We start from the raw sequence: 26,010 nt of genomic DNA, 5'->3' as shown, positions 1-26,010 counted from the left end.
CAATGGATATAATATTTTCTACTATGTTTATCAATACTCAGGCCTTTGGCAAATACAAGAGAAAAAAAATTGTCGTAAATAGGATTTTGCAAGTATTATATTTCTTGTTCTTCCCAAAAAACAGTGGCAGCCGCATTATAAACATTATGGCATCAAATGCCTTTAAATGTGACCATTTTACCTAAGAAAATAAAATGCCTTCACAGTGGTCCAAGTAATTATTTTCTAAATCATAATGTGTTTGAACAAAAGGACCAACTATCCAGACGACATTAAAACTATATATGAGCCGCGCCATGAGAAAACCAACATAGTGCGCTTGCCACCAGTATGGATCCAGACCAGCCTGCGCATCCGTAGCCTGTCCATGCTGTTTGCTAACAGTTTTTCTAATTCCAATAGGCTTTGAAAGCGAACAGCATGGATCCTGACCAGACTACACACTGAAGCTGAATTGGTGGGTTAGTACGAGATGTTCTTCAAAGAAATTGTGCATGGACAATCGATGGAGATCTAACAATCCTAAACGCTCATAATGAGTAATTGGTGCTCATGTGAGTTTAATATACTGTTTTTCAAACTTTAATTTGAAACAGTAAGTTCTAATACTGCTATTTTTTGTATAACTAGAAATGGTGAGGCAAAATATAACTTAAAGATATCTGAAGGTTAGTTATTTTTGCATGACATCTTACAACAAAGAGTATAGCCTTCTGATAGATATATTCAACACAGCTGTTAAGTTTGTTAATAATGTTTCTTCCTTTTCATCAATTTTTTGCGCACGCCAGTTGACTCCTCTGTGTCATCTTCAGGTTGCTGTGGGCGATGTTTTCTCTTCTTTCCTGTCCCTTCAGTCATTTCCATCTTGGCATGTCGCTGTGCCTCAGATACACGTTCCATTAGTAACATTACCTCTTGTTCTTCTGTCTTATACAAAGGCAACTGTTTCCCAATCAGATGCTCAATTCTTTGATATAATTCAACATCATACTGTGTAACAAATGTTACCGATTTCCCTGCCCGTCCAGCTCTTGCCGTTCTACCTACACGGTGAATGTAGTCTTTTGAATGTGTAGGTATATCTAGATTGATCACTACGTCCACATGTGGAATATCCAGCCCTCTACTAGCCACATCAGTTGCTATCAAAATAGATCGAGATTTACTTTTAAATTTCGTCAAAGCCCCAAGTCTTTTGGCTTGGGTCATTTGTCCATGAAGGGGGATTGCCATAAGTCCTAAATTTCTCAACATTAGGGCCACTCTTTGTGTATTAGCACAAGTAGCACAGAATACCATGAATGAGTTCCCTGCTAATTCATTGAGAATATACACGAGATAGACGTCCTTGAACTTGACAGGAATGAAGATATAGTATTGCTGCAGTTTGTCTACTGTCTGATATTTGGAAGATACTTCAACCTTCACTGGATCTTTCAATGATGCACGCTGCAATTTGGCAACTTTCTTAGTCATAGTAGCTGAAAATAGATACGTTCTCCTCTCTCTTGGTATAACCTGAAAATATTTCAAGTCACAGTTAATACATATCAGTCAATTTTCATCAAATTTTATAAAAGCTATGCACTATGCCGTTATTAATTAGTCTTTTGCATATAAATTCAGGTACAATTTACAACAGGGCCAAGATGGCCCTAGGTCGCTCACCTGTGTAACACACCATAACAGTGGAAACATGTTTACGGATAATAGGAGTCATCTACTCTACATGTCCAATCATCCTATGAAGTTTCAACATTCTGGGTCAAGTGGTTCTGAAGTTATTGATCAGAAACGGTTTTCCATGTTCAGGCCCCTGTGGCCTTGACCTTTGATCTAGTAACCACAAAAATAGTAGGGGTCATCTTCTCTGTAAGCCCTATCACCCTATGAAGTAGTCTGTAGGTCAAATGATTCTCAAGTTATTGACTGAAAATGAGTGTGATGGACGGATGGCCCCTGTGACCTTGACCTTTGATTGAGTGACCTCAAAACCGATCGGGGTCATCTACTCTGTACGTTCAATCATCCTATGCTGTTTGAAGGTTCTATGTTAAATGGTTCATTTGTGTGAAATTGTTTAAAAGTTTGGCCATCAGTTTCAAACAAGATCTACAAAGTTTCCACTATATACACATACTAAGGCAAAAGTGACCTAATCCCCTGGTTGCCATGTTTTTTGACAAATCGGACTAATTTGAACAAACTTGGTTGAAGGTCAAAAAAGGACCATTTGTGTGAAATTATTTAAAATCAGGCCTTCAGTTTCATGCAAGAAGACTTTTGAAGTTTCCGCTGTATACATATAGAGAACAAGGCAGTCTGAAAGACAGCTAAATCCCCCGCCACTGTTATGGACAGTGAAAGGGTAAAAATTTGACCTTGATCTTGAACTGACATGGCTGACCCATGCATTCTGCACATTGTCTTGATGAGGTGATCATTTGACCCAAGTTTCATGAAAATCCTTCAAGGGGTTTAGGAGATAGAGTGGACACAAAATGGAAGGCTCAAACCTTTGATCCTAAGTTGTGACCTTGACCTTGAGCCGGCATGGCTCATGAGTTCTGCACATCGTCTTGATGAGGTGGTCGTTTGACCTACATTGTAGGTTTCATATGAATCCTTCAAGGGGATTAGGAGATACAGAGCGGACACAAAATGCAAGGCTCAAACCTCTGACCCTGAGTTGTGACCTTAACCTTGAGCCAACATGGCTGATTCATAAGTTATGCACATTGTCTTGAAGAGGTGCTCATTTGACCAAAGTTTCAGGAAAAGATAAGGCATTTAGGAGATACAGTGAGGACACAAAATGGAAGGCTCAAACCTTTGACCCCAAGTTGTTACCTTGACCTTGAGCCGGCATGGCTGACTCATGATTTCTGCACATCGTCTTGAGGAGGTGATCATTTGACCCATGTGAAAATCCTTCAAAGGGTTTAGGAGATATTGAGCGGACATGAAAGTGTTACGGATGGATGAATGGATGGAGACCACTTCTATAACCACCCACCACTTGTGGCGGATGATTGAAAAAGACTATACCCTCTAGTGGCCATGATTTTTGAAAAGTCAAAAATAAATTAATGTTACCTTAGTAGAGGGTAACAGAAGAACCATTTGTGTGCAATTATTTCACAATGAAACTAATAGGAGGAGATACTGTGTGAATGAGGATGACCCCCACAAGAAACATACAGGCCAAGTATCATCATCTTTCACCACAAGGTTTCAAAGGAGATGTCATATGATGATATAAAGGGAAGTGTGGACTGACCAACAATGGACAGAAAGACAATGAATGTTGAGTGATCACTGTGCTCTGGTGAGCTACAAATGTAGCCTTCACATTGCATATTCCAATTTTCTAGAACTTTATTAATGAGCCGTGCCATGAGAAAAACCAACATAGTGGGTTTGCGACCAGCATGGATCCAGACCAGCCTGCTCATCCACGCAGTCTGGTCAGGATCCATGCTGTTCGCTTTTAAAGCCTATTGGAATTGGAGAAACTGTTAGCGAACAACATGGATCCTGACATATGCGACAGCTTGTTGGATCAACTGCTGGTCGCAAAATGTAGTTTCATGCATGCCAGATCTATTTTATTTTTCATATATATATTTAACTGTTAACATGTGACATAATCTAGCAGCACACAAAGTTGAAAATGCATAAAAAGAAATGAAAGGCAAGACCTTACTATATATTTTTATAATACTTTTAAAAGTAAAAATATGACCACATCAGTGTAACAATATTATTTATTTCAGTAAAGGAAGGCAATGAATAGCAATTCTGAGATCTGAATATTTGGTCTGCTTTCTAAACAAATATTTTTTTAGCATCAGACTGACAAAAGAACTCAAAATCCATTTGTTCATCAAACCCAAATCAGCTGTATTTTCCATAGATTCAACAATAATAATTCAGCCATTAAAAACTTGGACTAAATCATTGTTTTTTATTCAATTTTTGTTAGGCATGGAATGCAAAAAAAAATCATGCCCATACCCTATCTTTTACACCCCCGCCCCACCCACACTTTAACATGAAAATATATAAAAAGCAGATTATTACTTTTGATTTCGATATAATTTCTAGTTTTAAATTATCATTTAATAGATAATGGGATTATATTTCAACAATCTTAACTAAAAGGCAAGTGCGTCTAGCTCAGAACTACCTTTATTTCCAATCTTACAAGAGGCAAAGGGAGGTAACAATAAATTTCTAATGAATTTTAGCTACTTATGTCATAGTCAATGCAACTGTGACAACTATAATACAGCAGTTTTTACATTTAATTCATTCCCTTGGCTTAGAAAACTAGAGCTATCACTAAAGGTGATGAATGTACCCCCAGCACCCACTGACACAGTACATAAAGTCCCATAACTGTGCAGAATTCTTTTTCTGAAAGAACGTAACATGCACCATACACACCTAGGGTTACTACTGATCACTTGTGTTAAGTTTCATTAAATTGTATGCAAGTAACAAAAAAACAAAGTCCCATAACTCTGCATTTTTTTCCTGAAATAACCTAACATACCCCATGCACAACTACTATTGTTACTGATCACTTGTGTGAAGTTTCATTAAATTGTATCAAGGGGATGGGGAGAGATGGTGCGCACAAGATAGTGTCTATGGACAGACGGACAGACAGACAACCTGAAACCAGTCTACTCCTCTTACAACTTTGTTGTTCGACGCGTACAATACTGCATAATTATGCAGACTATGTATATAGCATAGTAACAAAAATCAAAGTCCCATAACTGCAATTTTTTTCTGAAAGAACCTAACATGCCCCTTGCGCAACTTATGTTGTTACTGATCACTTGTGTGAAGTTTCATTAAATTGTGTCAATGGGATGAGAAGAGATGGTGTGCACAAGATGTATCTATGGACAGACAACTTGAAACCAGTATACACCCCCTTACAACTTCATTTTTCGGGGATATCAATAAGAAATTGTATTTTTTGTGTTCTTCTATTCTAAGTAACAACTTGATTGTCTTTAATTCATATCTGAATCATTAAATACAATATAGGTTGAAGCTTTTATGATGATTTGTGATCCATTATTTTTTTTTTAGTTTAACAGTGGATTAATGACAAGCGCCAAGTGTCATCACTGTCTGGCAAAGTGATAAATACAGACTGATAAACTGATCAAATCATGTTAGTAACACAAATATTTATGACCCAAACCTTCAGTATTTTGTCCACTTCCTGTTCAAAGTCCATGTTAAGAATCCTGTCAGCCTCGTCCATCACAAGGAACTTGAGGGACCTCAAGTTGAAACCTTTTGTGTTTTCTAAGTGATCAACAAGTCTACCGGGTGTGGCAATGATGACGTGGGGTTTCTTGGCCAACATCAGGGCTTGGTTCATCATATCAATCCCTCCAACAACTACACAGCATTTTACACCTGAAATATAAAGAATCAGTTTTTAACCTTTACCCTGCTAAATTTCTTAAATGGACTGGTCCATCATTCAATTTGGGAAATACCATTTATTATTCAAAGGAATGTTCAAGCTGAAAATTTACTGACTGAATAGCAAACACTGCAGACTGTGCAGGCAGGTCTTGGTCTGCACTGGTTGCAAAGGCAAAATCACTTGCCGCCAGCAGGATTAAGGTTAAAATGAAATCAGAGGTATGAAATTACTAGGTGATTTTAAAATATGTTTGGGGAGAATATATATGAATTTCAAATATTTTTGTGGACATTTTTTTCAAGTCCTGAATGGGAGTGTGTAAGTGCTGTTGTAGCTAACACTTCTTGGTCTACATGTTTGTTTTTATTCCCCCTTAAGTACTTCATAATGTTAGTCAGTTAAATGGAGTTCTCCTGTTCTGTTCTGTGTCAATTAAGTATGTCATTTTGATAACAAGCAATATCAATATAATTATAACAAAAGCTTCAACAATACAATATATTACCTTTGAAAATAACACACGTCTTTGCTCCAGTAGATGCATTGTTTTATTGTTTTTATGTAGTTTAGTAATTCCAGAGCAGATCCAGGTATTAGCAGGGTCTCTTCTTGCTTTTAAAAATAATATTGCAATTGTACCGTTTTAGTATAATATTTTCATGACTATGTGAATAACTTTATTGATATCTCATTGCAATAAAATTAAACGAGAAACATCTCCTATAGTAATTACCTGTTTCAGTTGTATCCTTTCGGTAACAAGAACGAAATAAATATATCTTTGATATTTTTTATAAGAATGCTAATCTCATATTCAGTAAACTTGGTATGCTGTAATTTAATATTGTAGGTTTAATCACAGACCTGTACCTGCGGGGAAGAATGCCACACCGTCAGACCATATCTGACAGATTTTTATTTCTGAATTGTTCACTATGTGTCACCAAATAACATAAGTTTGATTGAAATCTTTTTAAGTATTCTAATATTGCCAATGATTATAAAAGAAGGCAGATCTGACGCATTTTTTTCAACAAAGGAGTGAATTGAGCTCAGTTGGCAGTGATAAACGCCGGAAATCTAGCTCTTTTTACCTGTCTTTGCTGATTTTGTCGTTTTCATTGCTAAGCCGGGCTCAATCCACTTACGTTTGTTGAAAAAATGGTGTCAGGTCTACCTTGTCTTTTTTTCCAAAAAAAAAAAAATCATTGGCAAATTCAGAGTATTTTAAAGTTGAAGCATTTAAATCGAACGTGGTATTTGGTACTTTACTGTCATACACCTTACACATATGAGAAATACGTCCAAACTCATGGAGGTATAATCCAGCCCAGGTAGCCTACTTGGGTAGACATGCAGTGCATCACTATTTTTGTTTATCCCTCGATAGGTAATTTACCTGATTCTAATGTGTAATATTTTTTTTGCTGACTAAATTTGCCCCGTAAAGATTGAACGAACTTTACTCCTAGACAATCATTAAGTCTTGTCTAGTGGTACTAATCTGTACCCCTAATCTAGTATCAGATCCTTAGGTAGTCCAAATAATTGTACTCGAGAGTTGAATATCGTAATTTTTTTGACTCTACCGCTTCAGAGTATAGCACGTCCTCTCTTTGCGTAAATACACCCAAGGAATCCGTTGGGGGAATTATTTATAATAATGAACGAAATAAAAAATGAAAATACATACATAGAAACCTGAATTTTCTTTCAATATGTATAATTAATGAGATTTCTTGAGTAAAATCAAAACTAATGCAGTTACATGCCAAGGTTTAACGAGTGTATACATATGCAAAATGCCGATCACTGGTAAATCACATTACTACACGAAGCTTTCATTGGTCACGCTCCGACCCTACGCCATTACATGAAGCGACTGAAACGTAGAGGTTTATATTATATCCACGGTGGGTAAATGGTCAATATTAAATATTATGATAGTGTAACCAATCATGTTAAATGATCTCAGTTGGCAACATCGAACGAAGAAGGTTGTCTAACTTTTCATTTTACAAAACGTTCTGTTAGTAGCTATCCAGTCCCTCGTATCTAGTACAGCTTGAGACGAACACGCATATGAAAAACCCTTAGAGATCATAAAACATTAAGTTTTTAAGTTTTTCTTTCATACACCGTACCCTATGAAATCAGCTTTGCCACCCTACCGTTAATCAGCTGATCTGAAATTTCAGAATGTGTTAATATTCCAATACTATTAGTGATACCCTTTTTATCCTGATTTACTATTGTTATACAGTTTATCTTGACTACTTCCTTTTGACTTTTTTCCGTTCTTTTAACTTTTTTCTGCACAGAAGCGCACGTGCGTTAATACGAAAGGGGGCTCAAGCAGTATAACTACATACATATTTTTTACAACAGAAATTCTTGATAAATATGTCCTGTTCTTATGTTTTTTATTTACTGTTTATGATTTAAAACAACAAGTAAGCTGTTAGGGCTAAAGAAAAATCGTGACTACTGATAAATCGTAATTTCAATCGACCAGTTTCCACCACAGTTTTGATTGTTTCTGGTTGAGACCTCTAGGTAGACAACGTAAAATATCAAAATGTAAAATCGGTCTACCCGAGGTCTCATTATTTAGACTAATCCTTAGGGACACTAATTTTCTAACCAAATGCTTGTTTCCAAACTAACCTATTGTTGATCCAATAGCTTCAAACTGTTCTGATATTTGGAAGGCAAGTTCTCTTGTTGGTGTTAGTACAAGTGCAAACAATCTCTGCGGGTTATCTAGCAAAGTCTGAAGTATAGGTAGCGCAAAAGCGCCCGTTTTCCCTGACCCAGTTTCTGCCAAGCCTATGACATCTTTCCCAGCCAGAGCTACAGGTATGGCTTCTCGCTGGATTTTTGAAGGTGTCTTCCATTTAAGACCTTCACATGCTTCACATAAGACATCTACAACTCCTAAAGATTTAAACGTAGCAGTTTCTTGTTCTAATTCTTCAGTATTCTCCTGTTTTTCTTGTTTTTGTGAAACATCTTCGTCGCTGTCAGCCATTTTGAAACACGTGTTTTCGGTGTTGGTATAAAATACTGTCCGATGAAACCATCCTAGAACAAAACAACAAAACGAAAGTGAAAGTACAAATTATATTTTTCCGAAAACGGGTATATTACCCAGATAGCTCTAGTCTTCTTTCTCGCAAGTTGCTGTTTTTCATTTCCAGGTTTGGTTTTTTTTTCATTTTATTATCTAAATGCACCAAATGATTACTATTTATATTTCAATGGAATGGTACAGTTATTTATCCTACAGTTATTTAGGCCTATCAGTACAGTAAATATTCATAATTAAATTTTCAAAAAATGTTACGTGGGTTTCACCTATGCCCTAGTTCAGATATAAGACAATTTTATAGACTTTCAAACATCGTAGGTTTCTGTCACTTTTACAAGTTGACTTTCTATTCGTTTTCTCATCCATAAGAGTTTCGTCCACTGACACTTGGGGGTCAGCACCCCTCCCAATCCGCCCCTGCCAACCTTCAACCAATATATTTTCACATTTTAAAACAAACTGAGCACATATCTCAATCATCATGCTTAAAAAACTCCCATATTCTATAAATGCTCAGAAAAACATGTTTCTGTGGTTTCGTCAACCAGTGACCATGGTAGACCTCTGCTGATATGCGAGAATGACAAACAGAAGCTCATGTAAATTTTCCACATGTAAGAGGTGATTTATTGATAGACGAGAGGTAACCGATCAATAGATCCAGTGAATGTGGGTAGTTCTGGTTAAATATGATAAAGTGTAGGAAGTAATTAGCTTAGTTATTGTCGTAATTAATTGTACGGTCTAATTTAAGGTGAGACATTTTTATCTCTAGTTAAAATCCTAAATATACCATAATTTTGTACACATTTAACCATGCCATACTTCTCTTTAAGGTGCATATACACCACAGTTCCATAGCATTCTTTCAGCTAACGTAGGATTCTCCGCGGAAGACATAATTATAATAAGTAGCCAGGTGCCAAATTCATAAGTACATTGGCAAATTTGGCATCATTTCTAGCAAATGGTACTTTGCCTGTTATCATGAAAATCAAAGAGCTATAAAAATAAATGTATTTTATAGTTCTTTGTGAAAATTAATCTAATAACTAGGTTTCAGATTTGGATTTCCCCTTATTGGCTATTATCGGACTACAGTGCAACCTCTGTGGAGCAAAACCCTTTGGGAGATACAATTATTGACTGTTATGTAGAGGTTGTTGTTCTGGAGAGGTAAATTTGATAGTATATTTCTGCTTAGGGAAATTTTGATGATGTTGTTATGGAGAGTTTTTGCTTAAGAGAAGGCCGCTCTGGAAAGGTTGTACTGTATATTTCTCCATATACAGAAAGCCACAGGATGTTTGAAAAATCAAATAAAAACTAGAAAGTCATTGTCGTCGGAATGAAAATAAGTTAAATGTTTAATTTGAATTTTTTAAAAAATAAATGAGGTGTAAATTTAAGTATCTTTAACCTTGAAAACTTATCCATTACATCTGAAAGAACACCGTCAATGGTAGCTCATCTAAAACTGAACTTTTTGGCTTGATATTAAAGGGAATAACTCGCACATTTTTAGGCGAAAAATAATTTCTCTCAAAATCTATAAAAAGTGAGTACTCTGAAAGTGACTGGGGGTACAAACTAATTGATATAAGGTTTTTGCAAGATATTCTTATAAATAACCAAATGTGCAGACGGTACGTATAGTAAACCGTTGCAATGCTTTTGAAATAAAGCAGAGAATTTACATTCTTCTTGCATTTTATTTGCACCCACTTTATAACTTTTTTCAGTATTATATATACATTCAATGCCAAACTTGGTGGAAATGAACATGTTGAAACATTTCACCGAAAGTGGGCGAGTAGCTTTAATATATATATTTAGATCTGGCACTGAACATTTTGCCACTTGTTCCATTTATAGCGCAACCTGAGTTTTAAGTTTGAGCTATCACGTGTCAGCATCCTAAAGCGAAACGGAAAGATTGAATTATTGTTCATATTTTGTTATTTATTCCAGAGCTTGGATGGAGCTAACAGTCATCGGCAAGAGATAGAGAAAACTTTCATGGACAAGATAAAAAAATCTCAGAGACATGTAAAAAACTTATCGTGCACATTCTTTCTGCCATGTGAACTGACATGTACTTGTACAAGATGTGAGTTAATGCATTTATACATTTAGCGTGTAATTTTCTAAAATATTCTGATTTGAGATATTATCCAGAAATATCACGGTCCGTTTACGATCATGTCACATTTCATGATGGAATGCACGCAGCTTTGATTACAATGTTGCTGGGTTTTCCGAACCAATTTTCAGAAAATGAAAATGGGACGAATGCTCAACATGTACAATTTCGTTCATAAACAGAGCTACAGAGAATGGGTGTATTTGCTTAACTACTCAATTAAATTTTTGAGATAAAACAACAACATTTTTTTTTTGTTCAGAAAAGTAAGGCTGAAGAAAAGCAAAGACAATTCCTACTCACTCATTTGTTAGGAGTATTGTGCCCGAATTGTTATTTCCCGCCACACAACATCATTTTAACTGCTGACTGGTTTGGATGGCATTTTACTCCTTTTTAAAAGTACTTATTCCTTTTGCTTGATATGTTATTTTCCTAGTAACACTTTCAATAAGGTTTTTGGGAGAGTTTCTTCTGAAATACACACAGCTTGGGGTTTTGTATTCCGTACGAGGCGCGCATAATAACCCTTTTATATTTAACGAGCGTAAAGTACCCACCACAGGGAACTGTTTATTGCCGCGGCCAACTAGGTCCGATTGCCGACTCGGGCATGATTTTTTTTCTTGATTTGGTATTTTTAAGATAGTTTAGGAACAAAAGCTCATGTGAAATATCGCTTTCTTTGCCTAATATTCGAATTTCCCCGTCTTCCACGAATGAGCTCGAGTGCACGTGTTGTTCGAGTCATTTCTGGGTATTCCGTATCAATATTGCTGTTATTCATTTCTGTTTATAGAAACTATACGGACACTCGTGAAATGCTGTATCATTATAAATTAACTTTTTATTGTTATAATTTCAACAACGAAACAAAGCAGTCAATTTAACATATAGAAACATGAAAAATGATTCAAACTAAATGGTTCTAACGTGAGGTGAAGACACAGTCAAATGAATGGGATAGCATTTGAAAATATCTAAGGACACAAGTTATGAAAAAACAAACAACTATTTTGTATAGAACAGAACAGATAAAGTATAGCGATTCAGAATAACCTATATTTAATGGATATTTATCAATATAAATAACTTTTTACAGTAATTATGTCTATGTATGCATATCATTTAGACACCTAGCTTAGTAAAAGGTAAAGATGATATTAAAAAGGCTGTTTTTGTCCGGTGCAGAAATGTGCCATCCATGGAGTGATTATAACATTGCATGGCACAAATGTTCTTCATAATTAGACAGCATATCGAGCACAAATCAAGACCCCGAGCACAAAGGTCAAGGTTACACTTGGAGGTCAAACTTAAAAGGATTTCATTTGTTCCTGTCCTGTCTATAGCTCTGTCAACTGAATATGAATATTACATTTGGTTTAAACATTTATTCCAAACAATATACATAGTTATATTTATATATTAACATTACAAGTACAGTTGATGGAAAGGATTAGAATGAATGACAAGTCTTATAGAGTTCTTCTCCTAAATAAATATTACATTTTGTACTTGGCATAAATATTCCTCCTAACCAGAGGACATGACATACGTAAAACCAGACCCCTACCTCAAAGGTATAGGTCACACTTGAAGGTCAAAGTTCAGTTGGGTTTTGTCCTGTCCGATCCATAACTCTGTCGTCCATTAAGGGATTTTGATATTACTTGGCACAAATGTAACCAATAATCAGACGACGTATCATGAGCAACACCCAAACCACGTGCTCAAAGGTCAAGATAACAGCTGGAGGTCGAAGGTCAATAGTTTTTTTTTCTTGACTGTCTATAACTCTGTCATCCATCAATGTATTTTAATATTACTTAATATTTTCCATAATCTGACGTGTCATGCGCAACACCCAAACATCTAGCTCTAGGGTCATGGTCACACTTGGAGGACAAAGGTCATTAGTTGTTGTTTTTTTATGTCATTTCCACACCTCTGTCACCCATGTTTATTTTTTTCTTAGCACAAACTTTCCCCATAATCAGGCCATTTGTCATGCACAACATCCAGATCCCTAGCTCAAAGGTCAACACTTTGAGGTCAGATGTCAACATTGATTTTTTCCCTGTCTGGTTTGCTAAATATTTTAGGTCACTGTTATGCTTTTGTCTGTAACATTTCATGCTTGCATGAATATTTAGACAACTTTGTATAAATATTCAACATATGTCAAATGGACCCAACTAAAAGTGTCTATGTACTTTCTTCAGAATTACTTCACTTTAATGTGTAGACCAGCTCCTAGACTGTGATATTTAAAAAAAAAGATATTTCCAAAACTTTGAATATAGCCAGTCTATATCCTATGTCCAATATCTATTTTGATATAATGAAAAATATTTCATTGCATTTTTATCTTATTTTCCCACCATTTTAAAAATGAAATGTTATTAAAACTATTTTCTTCTGTTAACACATTCTACAAGCAATTAACAACTGTAGTTTTTTTTATATTTGCAAAGTTTAGTCCATCTTTATACAGTACAATATTGTATATACTTCACTGACAGATAACAGGACCGTCTTAGACTGGCTATTGTCAAATATTTTATCCCCATTGCTTAAAGTTATTATTATTATACCGCCAACGAAGTTTGGGGGTATATAGGAGCGAGCTTGTCAGTCGGTTTGTCGGTCTGTCGCTCCGTTGGTTTTCATGGTTTCCGTACAATAACTCATGAAAGGCTTAACAGAATTTTGGTACACAGATGTAACATCATTAAATACAGGTCAAGTTCGACTTTGCCTACAAACCACCACTTTTTGACGTAGTTATGGCCCCTTTCCAACTTAAAATTTGCCAAACTCATGGTTTCCGGACTCATGAAAGGATTGACAGATTTAAAAATGTTTTGATACACAGATCGTTTGCATCTTCTTTTGGCCATTTCTTTCCTATGGTTGCCATACTTCTGTGACAAGGCCTTCTCATGGGGGTATTATTCGTCACTCCTGTGACAGTTCTAGTTGTTATTATCGTTATTATTAGTGATATGCTTTTATTAGGTGAGGTACTATGGTTTTAAATGTGTATATGACTGAAACTTTTACAGAGTTATAGGCTTTTTCATATTAAATAGGTAAATATTGTCCTGACAGTCGGACTGAAGTACACCTTTGCACAGCTCTTTAGGCGATGCATTTCAATCGGATTGCTGTCTTGACTGTCTTTTTACACTATTGTATGAGCTTTACGTCGATTCATGTTTAACCATGCTTACATTCTAGCACCTTCCTGGCTCCATTAATCCTGATCAGATTCTTACATTGATTCTTAGATCTCATTGATGTATTGTAAATTTCAACATTATTCGGATGAGCGATGGGTTGGACCATCATAGTCATTTTGTTTAAAGAGTAATCTCTTGCAGACTCCGTTCGTTTTAAATTAAGTAAAAAGATCGAGATAATCAAGTCCACACTCTAAATACATATGCACTTACTTTTACAGGAACCACCCTGAGCGATGATGTGCCAAGGTGTTCTCATTTAACAGATATATAGTTTGCCATTGATCGTGTTGAGCCCAGCGGAACAGAAACAGTTAGAATATAGAGGTGTGTTTTATTTCATATTTAATCATTATACTCTTTTAAATAAGCCGGCAAATGATTGCATACATATGACTCGTACATTTGATATTTACGATAAACGATAGAAATAAATTTTTGCGCGAAAGCTCCCCGAAGGGAAAGCATATAGTTGCCGCTTTGTCCGTCCTTCCGTCCGTCCGTCACACTTTTGTCCGGAGTATAATTTGAAAAGTATTAATGGCAATTGATTGAAACTTCATATAATCATAAAAGCCTTTGTGACAAGGGCAGTTTCAAAGAATCATAACTCTTCCTTACCTAGTTTTTGAATTATCTCCCTTTATTATACAAAATAAGGCTTGTCCAGAGCATTACTTGAAAAGTATGAAAAGGATTTCATTGAAACTGCACAAAATGATAGAGGCCATTGACGGAAAGTGCAGTGTTAAAGAACCATAACTCTACTTTACCTAGTTTTTGAATTATCTCCCTTTATTATACAAAATAAGGCTTGTCCGGAGCATTACTTGAAAAGTATTAATGGCATTTCATTGAAACTTCACAAAATGATAGAGGCCATTGACGGGAATTGCAGTGTCAAAGAAAGAACCATAACTCCACCTTACCTAGTTTTTTTTAATTATCTCCCGTTATTCAGTTTTCTTGTTTTTATTATCTCCATTTTTTTAGCTCACCTGTCACATAGTGACAAGGTGAGCTTTTGTGATCTCGCAGCGTCCGTCGTCCGTGCGTCCGTCCGTCAGTCCGTAAACTTTGCTTGTGACAACTCTAGAGGTCATATTTTTTGTGGGATCTTTATGAAAGTTGGTCAGAATGTTCATCTTGATGATATCTAGGTCAAGTTCGAAACTGGGTCACGTGCCGTCAAAAACTAGGTCAGTAGGTCTAAAAATAGAAAAACCTTGTGACCTCTCTAGAGGTCATATATTTCATGAGATCTTCATGAAAATTGGTCAGAGTGTTTACCTTGATGATATCTAGGTCAAGTTCGAAACTGGGTCACGTGCGATTAAAAACTAGTTGAGTAGGTCTAAAAATAGAAAAACCTTGTGACCTCTCTAGAGGCCATATATTTCACATGATCTTCATGAAAATTGGTCAAAACTTTTATCTTGATGATATCTAGGTTCGAAACTGGGTCACGTGCCGTCAAAAACTAGGTCAGTAGGTCAAATAATAGAAAAACCTTGTGACCTCTCTAAAGGCCATATTTTTCATGGGATCTGTATGAAAGTTGGTCTGAATGTTCACCTTGATGATATCTAGGTGAAGTTCGAAATTGGGTCATGTGCGATCAAAAACTAGGTCAGTAGGTCTAAAAATAGAAATACCTTGTGACCTCTCTAGAGGCCATATATTTCATGAGATCTTCATGAAAATTGGTCAGAATGTTCACCTTGATGACATCTAGGTCAAGTTCGAAAGTGGGTTACGTGCCATCAAAAACTAGGTCAGTAGGTCAAATAATAGAAAAACCTTGTGACCTCTCTAGAGGCCATATTTTTCATGGGATCTGTATGAAAGTTGGTCTGAATGTTCATCTTGATGATATCTAAGTCAAGTTCGAAACAGGGTCATGTGCGGTCAAAAACTAGGTCAGTAGGTCTAAAAATAGAAAAACCTTGTGACCTCTCTAGAGGCCATACTCGTGAATGGATCTCCATAAAAATTGGTCAGAATGTTCATCTTGATGATATCTAGGTCAGGTTCGAAAGTGGGTCACGTGCCATCAAAAAGTAGGTCAGTAGGTCAAATAATGAAAAAACGTTGTGACCTCTCTAGAGGCCATATTTTTCATGGGATCTGTATGAAAGTTGGTCTGAATGTTTATCTTGATGATATATAGGTCAAGTTTGAAACTGGGTCAACTGCAATCAAAAACTAGGTCAGTAGGTCTTGAAATAGAAAAACCTTGTGACCTCTCTAGAGGCCATACCCTTGAATGGATCTTCATGAAAATTAGTCAGAATGTTAACCTTGATGATATCTAGGTCAAGTTTGAAACTGGGTTACGTGCCTTAAAAAACTAGGTCAGTAGGTCAAATAATAAAAAAATCCTTGTGACCTCTCTAGAGGCCGTACTTTTCATGGGATCTGTATGAAAGTTGGTCTGAATGTACATCTTGATGATATCTATGTCAAGTTTAAAACTGGGTAAACTGCGGTCAAAAACTAGGTCAGTAGGTCTTAAATTATTAAAATCGTTTGACCTCTCTAGAGGCCATATTTTTCAATGGATCTTCATGAAAATTGCTCTGAATGTTCACCTTGATGATATTTAGTTCAATTTCGAAACTGTGTCACGTGCGGTCAAAAACTAGGCCAGTAGGTATAAAAATAGAAAAACCTTGTGACCTCGCTAGAGGCCATATTTTTCATGAGATGTTCATCAAAATTAGTGAGAATGTTCACCTTGATGATATCTAGATAAAGTTCAAAACAGGGTCACGTACCTTCGAAAACTAGGTCAATAGGTCAAATAATAGAAAAACCTTTTGACCTCTCTAGAGACCATATTTTTCAATGGATCTTCATGAAAATAGGTCAAGTTCAAAACTCGGTCACATGAGCTCAAAAACTAGGTCACTATGTCAAATAATGGAAAAAAACGGCGTCATACTCAAAACTGGGTCATGTGGGAAGAGGTGAGCGATTCAGGACCATCATAGTCCTCTTGTTTTGGTTTCTAATACGTTATTCCCCATATTAGGACAAGCACATGTATCGGGGAGCATTATTCGGTTTTACCGATTCCGTGTTCAGATTTGCCCTCGTTCATCCGAATTGTTTGTGTCGTGGATACCTGTAAAAGTATATTTATCTAGTCATCAGGTCTCATATGTTTGTTATTCAGCATATAAAGTTGTGCGCCGGTTGTTTATTGTTGTTGATTTCAATCAGCCAGACCAGAGTGATGGCCCTTCAAGGCATAGACTCAAAAATATGCTTAAATTTAAAGGGCTTAAATGTTGTTTCGCTCGTATTTCAAGAAGTATTTGACATAGAGTCATTAAATCCGATAGTATTATTCAGCATGCGAAGGTGTGTAACTGGGGTTTCGTTTGTGATTTCACTCATCCAGACGAGAGTTATGGTCCCTGACTTAGTTCAAAGAAGATACACAAAGAACATAAAAGTTAAGTGTCGCATGCATCTTAAAAAGTATTTGATCTGGAGTCATAAAGCTATTTAGCATGTGATGTTATGCAACTTGGATTTTATATGTTATTTAAGCCTTAATTACCCCCCCCCCCCCCCCCCTCAAAAAGTAGTTGTTCTAATCTTGAAGTTTCTCTTGATGTTTTGTAGTATCCATGCCAATACTCGCAACCCACCCCTTTAATGACTCATACCACCAACCAAAGGTAATATAAAACTCTACTTAGTCTTGCATTGTCAGCAAGTAGCATATGGCCATGCAGTGACAGGAAGTTGTGGAGATGGTGGCGGAGGGGGACCAGTGGCCTGAAGACACACGTCTAGTTATTTTCTGAAATGTATCGCGCCGTCATTTGATTTTGTATGCTAGGCAAGATATTGAAAGCTTTTACTTTAATAATGATACGTATTACATCTTAAGATACTAATGGTAAGACATTATCAGAAAAAGTCATTACATGTAATAGCCTACATTATATCAGGCCCCTGTATGTCAGTGTGAGTGTCTCTTAAACCGACAGTGCCTCTTTTTATTTATAATTCAATTTAGAAATTAAGGACAGTTTTTGCTTTTCAGTTAAGAACGTTATTGTTTGTGATTTCAGTACTGCCGTCATGGTGAACATCATCATGTGTGGCCCCGCAGGAGCGGGCAAAACTACACTGATTGAAAACATAAGTAAAAAATGCATACGACAATTGAAAGGTATTACAGACATTGTGAACGTAGCAAGCCGTGTTCTGAGTGAACATGGGATTCACAGTAGAGAAGACTACAGATGTAATGATAGAAACTATATAGATGTAAACAGAGACATCATCCAGAGCCAGTGTAGTGAAGAAAGAAATCTTGATGGACAAGACTTCATCACGGACAACTGTGTTATCAATGTACTTGTTTTACTAGAAAAATGTGTAGGTGTAGATGTTGTAGAGACTATTCTGGAAATGAAAGAAGTAGGAGAGACAATTGAAAGATACAAAAGATCCTTAGTAGTGTTTCTTTGGCCTGTTCAGTACGAACATGACGATGGTATGTGTTTATCAATTTCACAAGATCAGTGGCCGGAATTTAGAGAAACGTATTTGAAGTTTTTTCGGAGATTTCAAATTCCGTTTCTAGAACTAAAATTGCCTGACATAGCAGAGCGTATTTCTGCAATTAAAGAGGCTATTGACGGGAAACTTCCTCTGGAGTCATCGACACTTCAAAATTATGATCCAAAGATGAAAGATGAAGATCGAATAGTGCCCTCACATTTCTTGTTTCACCTAAAGAAAGCAAAGAAGGAAAATTGCATCGCGATCCCAACGATAGAGATCACGGAACATTTCGCGAAACAAACGTGGACAGACTATACTAAAGGAGAAACCAGCAGATTCATTGTTAGAGAGGGTCACGATCATTTAATATGCTTAAAGTTTGACATAAGTGTAAAGGCAACATTTGTTCAGAAGATGTTGCTAGGAGGTTTATTTGTAAATGGTTGTCAGTATTCCTTTTTAGGTTGCAGTGCAAGTGGTCTAAAGTCAAGAAAGTGCTTTATGTACCAGGGGAATGCTAGAGATGTGGAACAAATTCTTTTAAGACACGGTGACTTCAGTTCCATCAGAACAGTCTCAAAGCGATTAGCCAGAATAGGACTGCTTTTCTCGGGTATTTTTCCTACCACAGTAACTGTAGCAGAGGAAGATATTACAGAAAAGAACGACATTACAACAGGTGAAACTGGCTTAAATTTTACAGACGGCTGCGGAGGATTAGGAAAGGCTATAGCCCAGCAATTGGCGTCGTCATCAGGAACAGATATTACAAGTAATTATATACCTTCAGTTTTCCAGATAAGACTGCAAGGATATAAAGGTGTTCTGGCCTTAGCCGTAGACATTCCTGAGAAAGCCATAATGGTAAGACCTTCCATGAAGAAATTTGACACCAAAGAACATCCATATATTGGTATCTGTGGTCACTCGAAACCGTACACATTTGGACACTTGAATAAGCAGTTCATCATACTCCTTTCTGGCCTTGGAATTAGAAATAGTATTTTTGAAATAAAACAAGCGGAGTACCTGGAAACTATTCGGAATATGTTGACAGACTCTGAATCAGCCATCCGTATTCTTTTATGGCAAAATATGGTCGATTTCGCTCAGGACATTAACAAAGCTGGTTGCATAGAAAATATGTCAGACATGAAGAAAGCTAAATTAAAACAAGAACTTAAGCGACTACAGTCGAGTCTGGTTTCTAAAGCTGAGAAATTAGACATACTCATCCCACAGTCAAGAAATATATTTGGAGTGTGTGACCAAGCTGCTGTTCTAGATTATGGACAGTGTTTCCTTCGTCTGACAGTTTCGGATAAACCAAAGACAATTCGAGGACAGGTTGTTGTTTGCAAGAATCCTTGCTACTTGTTAGGGGACGTCAGGGTGTTGACCGCTATTGACGAAACAGATAATCCAGACGTTCGAAAATTACATCATCTTGTCGACTGCATTGTTTTTCCAACACGCGGCAAACGACCACATCCTAATGAAATTGCAGGGTCAGATCTTGACGGGGATAGATATTTTGTCACATGGGATGAACAGCTGATTCCAGGATCGGTCAGGCCTCCCTATGATTATCCAGGAACTAATACTAAACCAGAAGGAACAATAACGGAGGAAAAAATAATTGCTTACTTTGCTAGACAAAACGAAACACAGAAATTGGTAGGCAGAGTTGACAAATATTACAACAGATGGGCAAACATAAAAGGTCCTACCTCCACTGAATGCGAAAGACTTGGGCAGCTCTTCTCTAAAGTTATCGACTCTAGCAAAACGGGTGAAGCAGTAGAAATTCCAAGAGGTTTGCAACCGAGAGATGAGGATAATGAGGAAGATTCTGATCTGCCAAAATTTGTATGGAACAAAATGTATAGAAAAGCAAAAGCCTTTAAGGAAGAATTTACATTAAGTGTTGTCGGGGTGGCATACATGAATGAGTTGGCTTTTCGACACGAAAAGGTCATATATCAACGAGAGGGTGGCATACCAGTCGGAGAGCCGGAGGATAGGTGTGATATTTCGGAAGATTTCATTTATGATTTCGCACAACAGACATATTCGAACGTATCCGAATACGAGAAATTCCGATTTCTATTGAATTACGAATGTAGGCTAGGATTACCAGAGGAAGACACACTTGAACTGTTGATGGAAGACTTTTCAGAGCATATAAATTTCTCTCTTTTTTCCGTTGAGGAACGCAAGCACGCTTTGGAACTAGGAATTCCTACGAAGATATTACTAAATGCTCTTAACAGCTCAAAAATAATTTCCGAAGACGAGCTTAATTTCTTCCAGATGGACAGTTCGGTGAACACATGGCAGAAATATGTATCACTTGAACACAATTGCTTTGACTGGAGTTACCTTTTGAAGGCACTTACTACGAATGACAACAACCTTCTTCTGTTTAAGATGCCAGATGGTGTGATTCTTGAGTTACAGATAGTAGAAAAACTCACAATAGGGACAGAACAGCCAGTTACACCAGGAACAATAACAGGACTGTTTTATTCGAAACACTTCGGTTACAAAATCAAGTACATTCTGGGAAAAGAGTATGTCTTGGACTTGACTGGAGATACGTTTCAGCTGTACCGAGATTGCAAGAAGAACCTTACATTTGTGTGGCTGAATGCAACAGATAGAAAACAAGTAAAACGACACTGGAATAAACGCGTTTGTGATGAAGTTAGAAATGCACTTAGCGTAGACTTGCAGAGATTCAACAGGAGGATACTAGATCAAAGTCGAAAACACCCACTTATAAACAAGATGCCATTTGTAATGATTGAATTATATGCACAAAACTGCAATGGAGAAATACCATATTGGGATATTTATGATGCAAATGACATGCTTCCTGTTGCAGAAGAGCTGCCTGAAGAACCTGAAGGAGGCAGTGACTTCGATGTTGATTTTAAGTCAGCCTTTCCAAAGGCTGAAACTGACATAGATGCAGAATCAGACGAAGAATTTTGTGAAAAGCTCAAAAACATTGCTGCCAGTGGAAATCCATATGCGTTTAAGTCACTGTTAGACAGATGGTCGCCAAAGAGGATTCCAAATGAATCGGTTTTTTCTTTAATTGAAATGTTGAATAATTTTATATCAAAGGTAGTCCCTATGCCGTTGCCCGAAGAAATCAAGTTGGTGTTGATGGATATAACAGTTATTATGTCAGAGATCCTAAATGCACCTGCACCGCTTCTTTCAGTTCTGTCTTTACTCACCAGGCTTGGGCTGAACGATTTGAAAATCCAGCTTCTACAAAAGTCCCTTGTTCATGTCTCACAGGAAGAGTACCTTGAGGTTTTTGATGACTGGCATAGCTTTGTTTTCCTTGACCTTAAGTCAGCATTTACTTTCGTGGAACAGCTCTTTATTTCATGGGCAACTTCAGCCGAAGAGGACTGGGATCAAGCTGACGGTAAAGCCTGCCTGCAATTATATGTTAGAAATATGAGCATTCTCCATCTAAGGGATCAAGCTGACGGTAAAGCCTGCCTGCAATTATATGTTAGAAATATGAGCATTCTCCATCTAATGAATCTGATATTTGAACTTCATGAACACACCATTGAGTATGATACAGACAGAAAACCCCCACCAAACAAACAAACGTGCATTACGTTTTTAAAGGTTGATACTACTGCTGAAAATGAACCCACTGTAGTACATTTCTATAAAACAGGAGCCGTTGCCCAAAGTGCGTCTAGATTTAAAGGCCAGTATGTTATGATATCAAAACAGAATAAGAAGCAAGTTATATGCACTGGACAAATTGAAACGCTTAATACTGCACCATGCACGATATCTGTGAAGATTATCGGAAATATACCAGACATCCTGTTGCATTCTATGACCTCTGAAAAAGTCCAGTATTGGAGAATTGATCTGATTGGAAATATAGTTATGTACCAGCGTGTTGTCTCGGCATTCAAGAACATTATTTCAAGAACAGAAATAAATGAGATATTTACACATATTGTTCTGTCCTGCGACTTCATTCCTACAAAAATTAGAAGTGCTGACTATGAGAAACAATCCAACTTTGAGGCAAGAGAGGAATTGAATTCGAGTCAAAATGATGCCGTAAAATACGCTTTGAGTAAAAACGTTTCTATGATTCAGGGACCACCTGGTACCGGGAAAACTGAAGTAGCTTGTCAAATCATAAGACATGTTGTTGAGATGAAATTGTACAATGGTATTCTAGTGGTTGCAGAAACCAATGTAGCAGTCGATAATCTCACACGCCGTTTGAGAAATCATGTTTCTGTTGTCCGTGTAGGACCAATTGAAGGAGTGGAAAATGACCTGTTTGATGTATCTTTGGAGGGTCAGGTTGCTGTAATTGCCGAGAGAGAAGCAAGGAGGGCTAAGGTTCGTGACCAACAAGGAAACATATATAATAACACAAAGCTCATTAATAGAGTTCTGTCAGCAGCCGATGTAATTCTTACGACATGTGCCGGGGCAGGAGACGTTCGGCTCGACAACTACAAGTTTCCGTTTGTACTTGTTGACGAAGCCACACAGACCCTTGAGACAACTTTGCTGTGCAGTCTTGTACATGGTGCTGAACATCTCGTGTTGATAGGTGATCCCAATCAACTGGGACCTGTAGTAAAAGAATGTCCAAAAGAGTGTCATTCTCCAAACCTGCCAGATGTTGGCGGATTGTCTGAAACATTATTCCATAGATGGTTCCGCAAAGGATCAATACCAGTCGCTTTCTTAGATATCCAACACAGGATGCATCCAGCTATTATGGAGTTTCCATCAGGAGAGTTTTATGACAACAAGCTAAAAGCTGCATCTTCAGTAACACAAAGGCTGCCCATTGTGTTTCCGTGGCCAACAGACAAACCAGTCTGTTTTATAGATGTAAATGGAATGGAAAGAAAATGCGGAACGTCATTCTATAATACAGATGAAACTGACATCGTTGGAAAGGTTGTTGATGTCTTACTCAGCGTTGACGAGGAAGCATACCGTGAAAACAGACTCTCTACGCATCAGATTGGTATTATCACTTTGTATCAAGGCCAGGTCCAAAAGATGAAAGAAAAAATACAGAATGTTATCAAAATCAGCACTGTAGACGGATTCCAGGGCCAGGAAAGAGACATCATAGTGGTAAGCACCGTCCGGTGTAATGCCAACAACTCTCTAGGCTTTTCTGATGACACTAGAAGATTGAATGTACTTTTAACCAGAGCGAAGAGAGGACTAGTTGTTGTTGGGAATAAAACAACTTTGTTATCCTCGCAGATATGGACTCGTTGGCTACAGAACGCTCCGGAACTACATAAAGAGGCCATTAAACCGGTGAATGTTGCTACTAAGCAAGATAAAAGACGCGGCGCTCGAGGTTCACCCAAAAAGCCCACAAGAAATAAGTAAACGAAAACAACAGATGTGTATTGACTCGTTAAACAAGTATATATTGTAAATTATATTGATTCAAGTGTTGTTGTGTTGGACAATGCGTATAGCCTCCATATGGTTTTATATTGTATATTTTTGTGCTTGTTGTATACCGTTATATTAACGTTAAATGGACAGAATATGTACAAATTCAACTTATAAAAGTAGAAATCTCCATCGGTGGCAGTATTACTAACGAAGTAGTCGTCATTTTGTAATTTATTAAATGTCGTTATGTTATAGATCATAGAACTGAAAAAGGAACAAATGATTTTAGCATAATATCTTGATCATTTTATGACAATGCCTATTTAATGATTTGCCTATAGCAAAACATGTATTTTCATATGTTTAAATTTTTGCTTTTAATGATATTTTATTGCTACCCTGCAAGAGGAGTGAGAAATCTAGATTAATTACCCTTGATGATTCTTGGAATTTGTACAAAAAATTCTGTAAAGACAACTGTAAATAACCAATATCAATATATGTCGGTATTTTGTTTCAAGAAGTAACTGCGCTCTTTATTCATTTTGTTAATCAATGCAAAGTTTAAGAGACGATAAGTCTTTGTGCGGTTGAAATAACTGATCTATCTACATTTATTATTTATTCGTTTATAGCAAAGTTAAGTTTCTTGTCTAGATAGATACTGTATCTTAATTTCAAAATTGAAGAAATGAAGTATAGTTAATGTGACAAAATCTGAACGGAGTACACATACTAGCTGTCACTATATACTTGCAGTGGTCCTGTTTTAGATAATAATTTAGTATTTTACAAATGAAAATTCTAGTTTGTTTAAATGCCTATGATGATCAAATGTGATGGGTGTAAAATGCACATCTTAATATTTCTCAAACATACAGCATACTTTTGTAGAAAAGATTACAAAGTTTCAAGTGATTCTTCTATGAAATCATATATTTATAGATTTTATTGATAATTATGTCTCCCACCACACAGTGGTGTGGGAGACATATTGATTTACTCCTGTCTGTTTGTCAAAAATCTTGTCCGCACTCGAATATTTATTATCCGATCTTCACCAGACTTGAACAAAATGTGTTTGCCAATAAGTCCTCGGCCAAGTTCGATAACTAGCCAGTCGGCTCAGGCACTTCGGAATTATGGGTTTAGACTTGTTTTGATAATCAAAGCAGCGAAAGTCTGATAAGGCAGTTGACGTCTTGGTGCTTGGTTGACTCATCTACGATTATTCAGATGATTAGGCAGTTGTGAAGACACGCACTTTTCTCAAAAGCAGCTCGGGATTGCTTCAAGTAAAACATTTTGCAAAGGCATCTCTATCATTCTGTGATAGAAGATGATTTTGTTTGAACATTTTAATGTTTATTTGTAATATGTCGTATACATGCGATATAGCATATATTTTGATATCATATCTTATATTATGTATTCTCAATTATTGAATTTCATGATTTATGTACAAGATTTCCAATTTGTTATAAGAAAAAGAATTGCAACTCTTTCCTAATAATTATATATGCACAGAAATATTTTCAGAAACCTATCAGTGTTGCCTTTCGTAACAAAATTAAGGTTTTGTTTTATTTAGGAATTTAATTTATTACGTTGTTGTATGCAAAAATATATAATAAGTATGAAATACAGAGAGAGGAGTTAATGGGTTGTTATCTGAACTTTCTTATTTTCTCAAAACATTATTTTAAAAAATCAGCTGCTCGGGTTATAGGCACCGTATTTATGGTCCCTGAAATGGCAGGAATTACTGATAACTCTAACCTCTTCATTTTTTGTGAATTCTCACCGAATTGGGCCAGATGTTACACAGATAGCAAATCTTGGCTGCTTTCCACAACTTGCTGAATCATGTAATAGGCGCCAGAGTTATGCGCCCTTAAAATTGCAGATCTGCTGCCTTTATACTTGTGTGTACTTATACACTAAGTCTATTCACTAATACAAAACATTTGTAACACACTATGTTTGTACCAATGTTACAAATACAGTTCATTTCAACAAAATGTTCAGAGTTTTTCTTCGATATACTTGTATGTGCAAATTGCATTTACCAAAAGCATATAGAATGGAACTGTTGACCAGGTGGTAT

The 26,010-nt window shown here is 36.6% G+C and overlaps 2 protein-coding genes across 2 annotated transcripts; one reads left to right on the top strand and one right to left on the bottom strand.

Annotated features, from left to right (window-relative positions):
• Nucleotides 1-568: 568 nt before the first annotated feature.
• LOC123564207 (probable ATP-dependent RNA helicase DDX47) lies at nt 569-8,519 on the bottom strand. Its single transcript, XM_045357585.2, has 3 exons — nt 8,129-8,519; nt 5,228-5,448; nt 569-1,521 (listed from the first exon to the last, which is right to left on the bottom strand). Exons 1-3 carry the CDS (start codon nt 8,490-8,492, stop codon nt 748-750), a joined length of 1,359 nt encoding a protein of 452 aa, XP_045213520.2. The 5' UTR covers nt 8,493-8,519; the 3' UTR covers nt 569-747.
• A 35-nt stretch (nt 8,520-8,554) lies between these two features.
• LOC123564206 (uncharacterized) lies at nt 8,555-25,924 on the top strand. Its single transcript, XM_045357583.2, has 4 exons — nt 8,555-8,661; nt 10,524-10,662; nt 14,162-14,267; nt 18,029-25,924. The coding sequence occupies exon 4, from the start codon at nt 18,039-18,041 to the stop codon at nt 23,889-23,891; it is 5,853 nt and encodes a 1,950-aa protein (XP_045213518.2). The 5' UTR covers nt 8,555-8,661; nt 10,524-10,662; nt 14,162-14,267; nt 18,029-18,038; the 3' UTR covers nt 23,892-25,924.
• The last annotated feature ends 86 nt before the right edge of the window (nt 25,925-26,010 follow it).

The sequence above is a fragment of the Mercenaria mercenaria genome, chromosome 2 (assembly GCF_021730395.1).
Source record: "Mercenaria mercenaria strain notata chromosome 2, MADL_Memer_1, whole genome shotgun sequence".
Taxonomy (NCBI): domain Eukaryota; kingdom Metazoa; phylum Mollusca; class Bivalvia; order Venerida; family Veneridae; genus Mercenaria; species Mercenaria mercenaria.
Note: the sequence above shows the minus strand (reverse complement) of the source record. Positions and strands in the feature narration are given on the sequence as shown.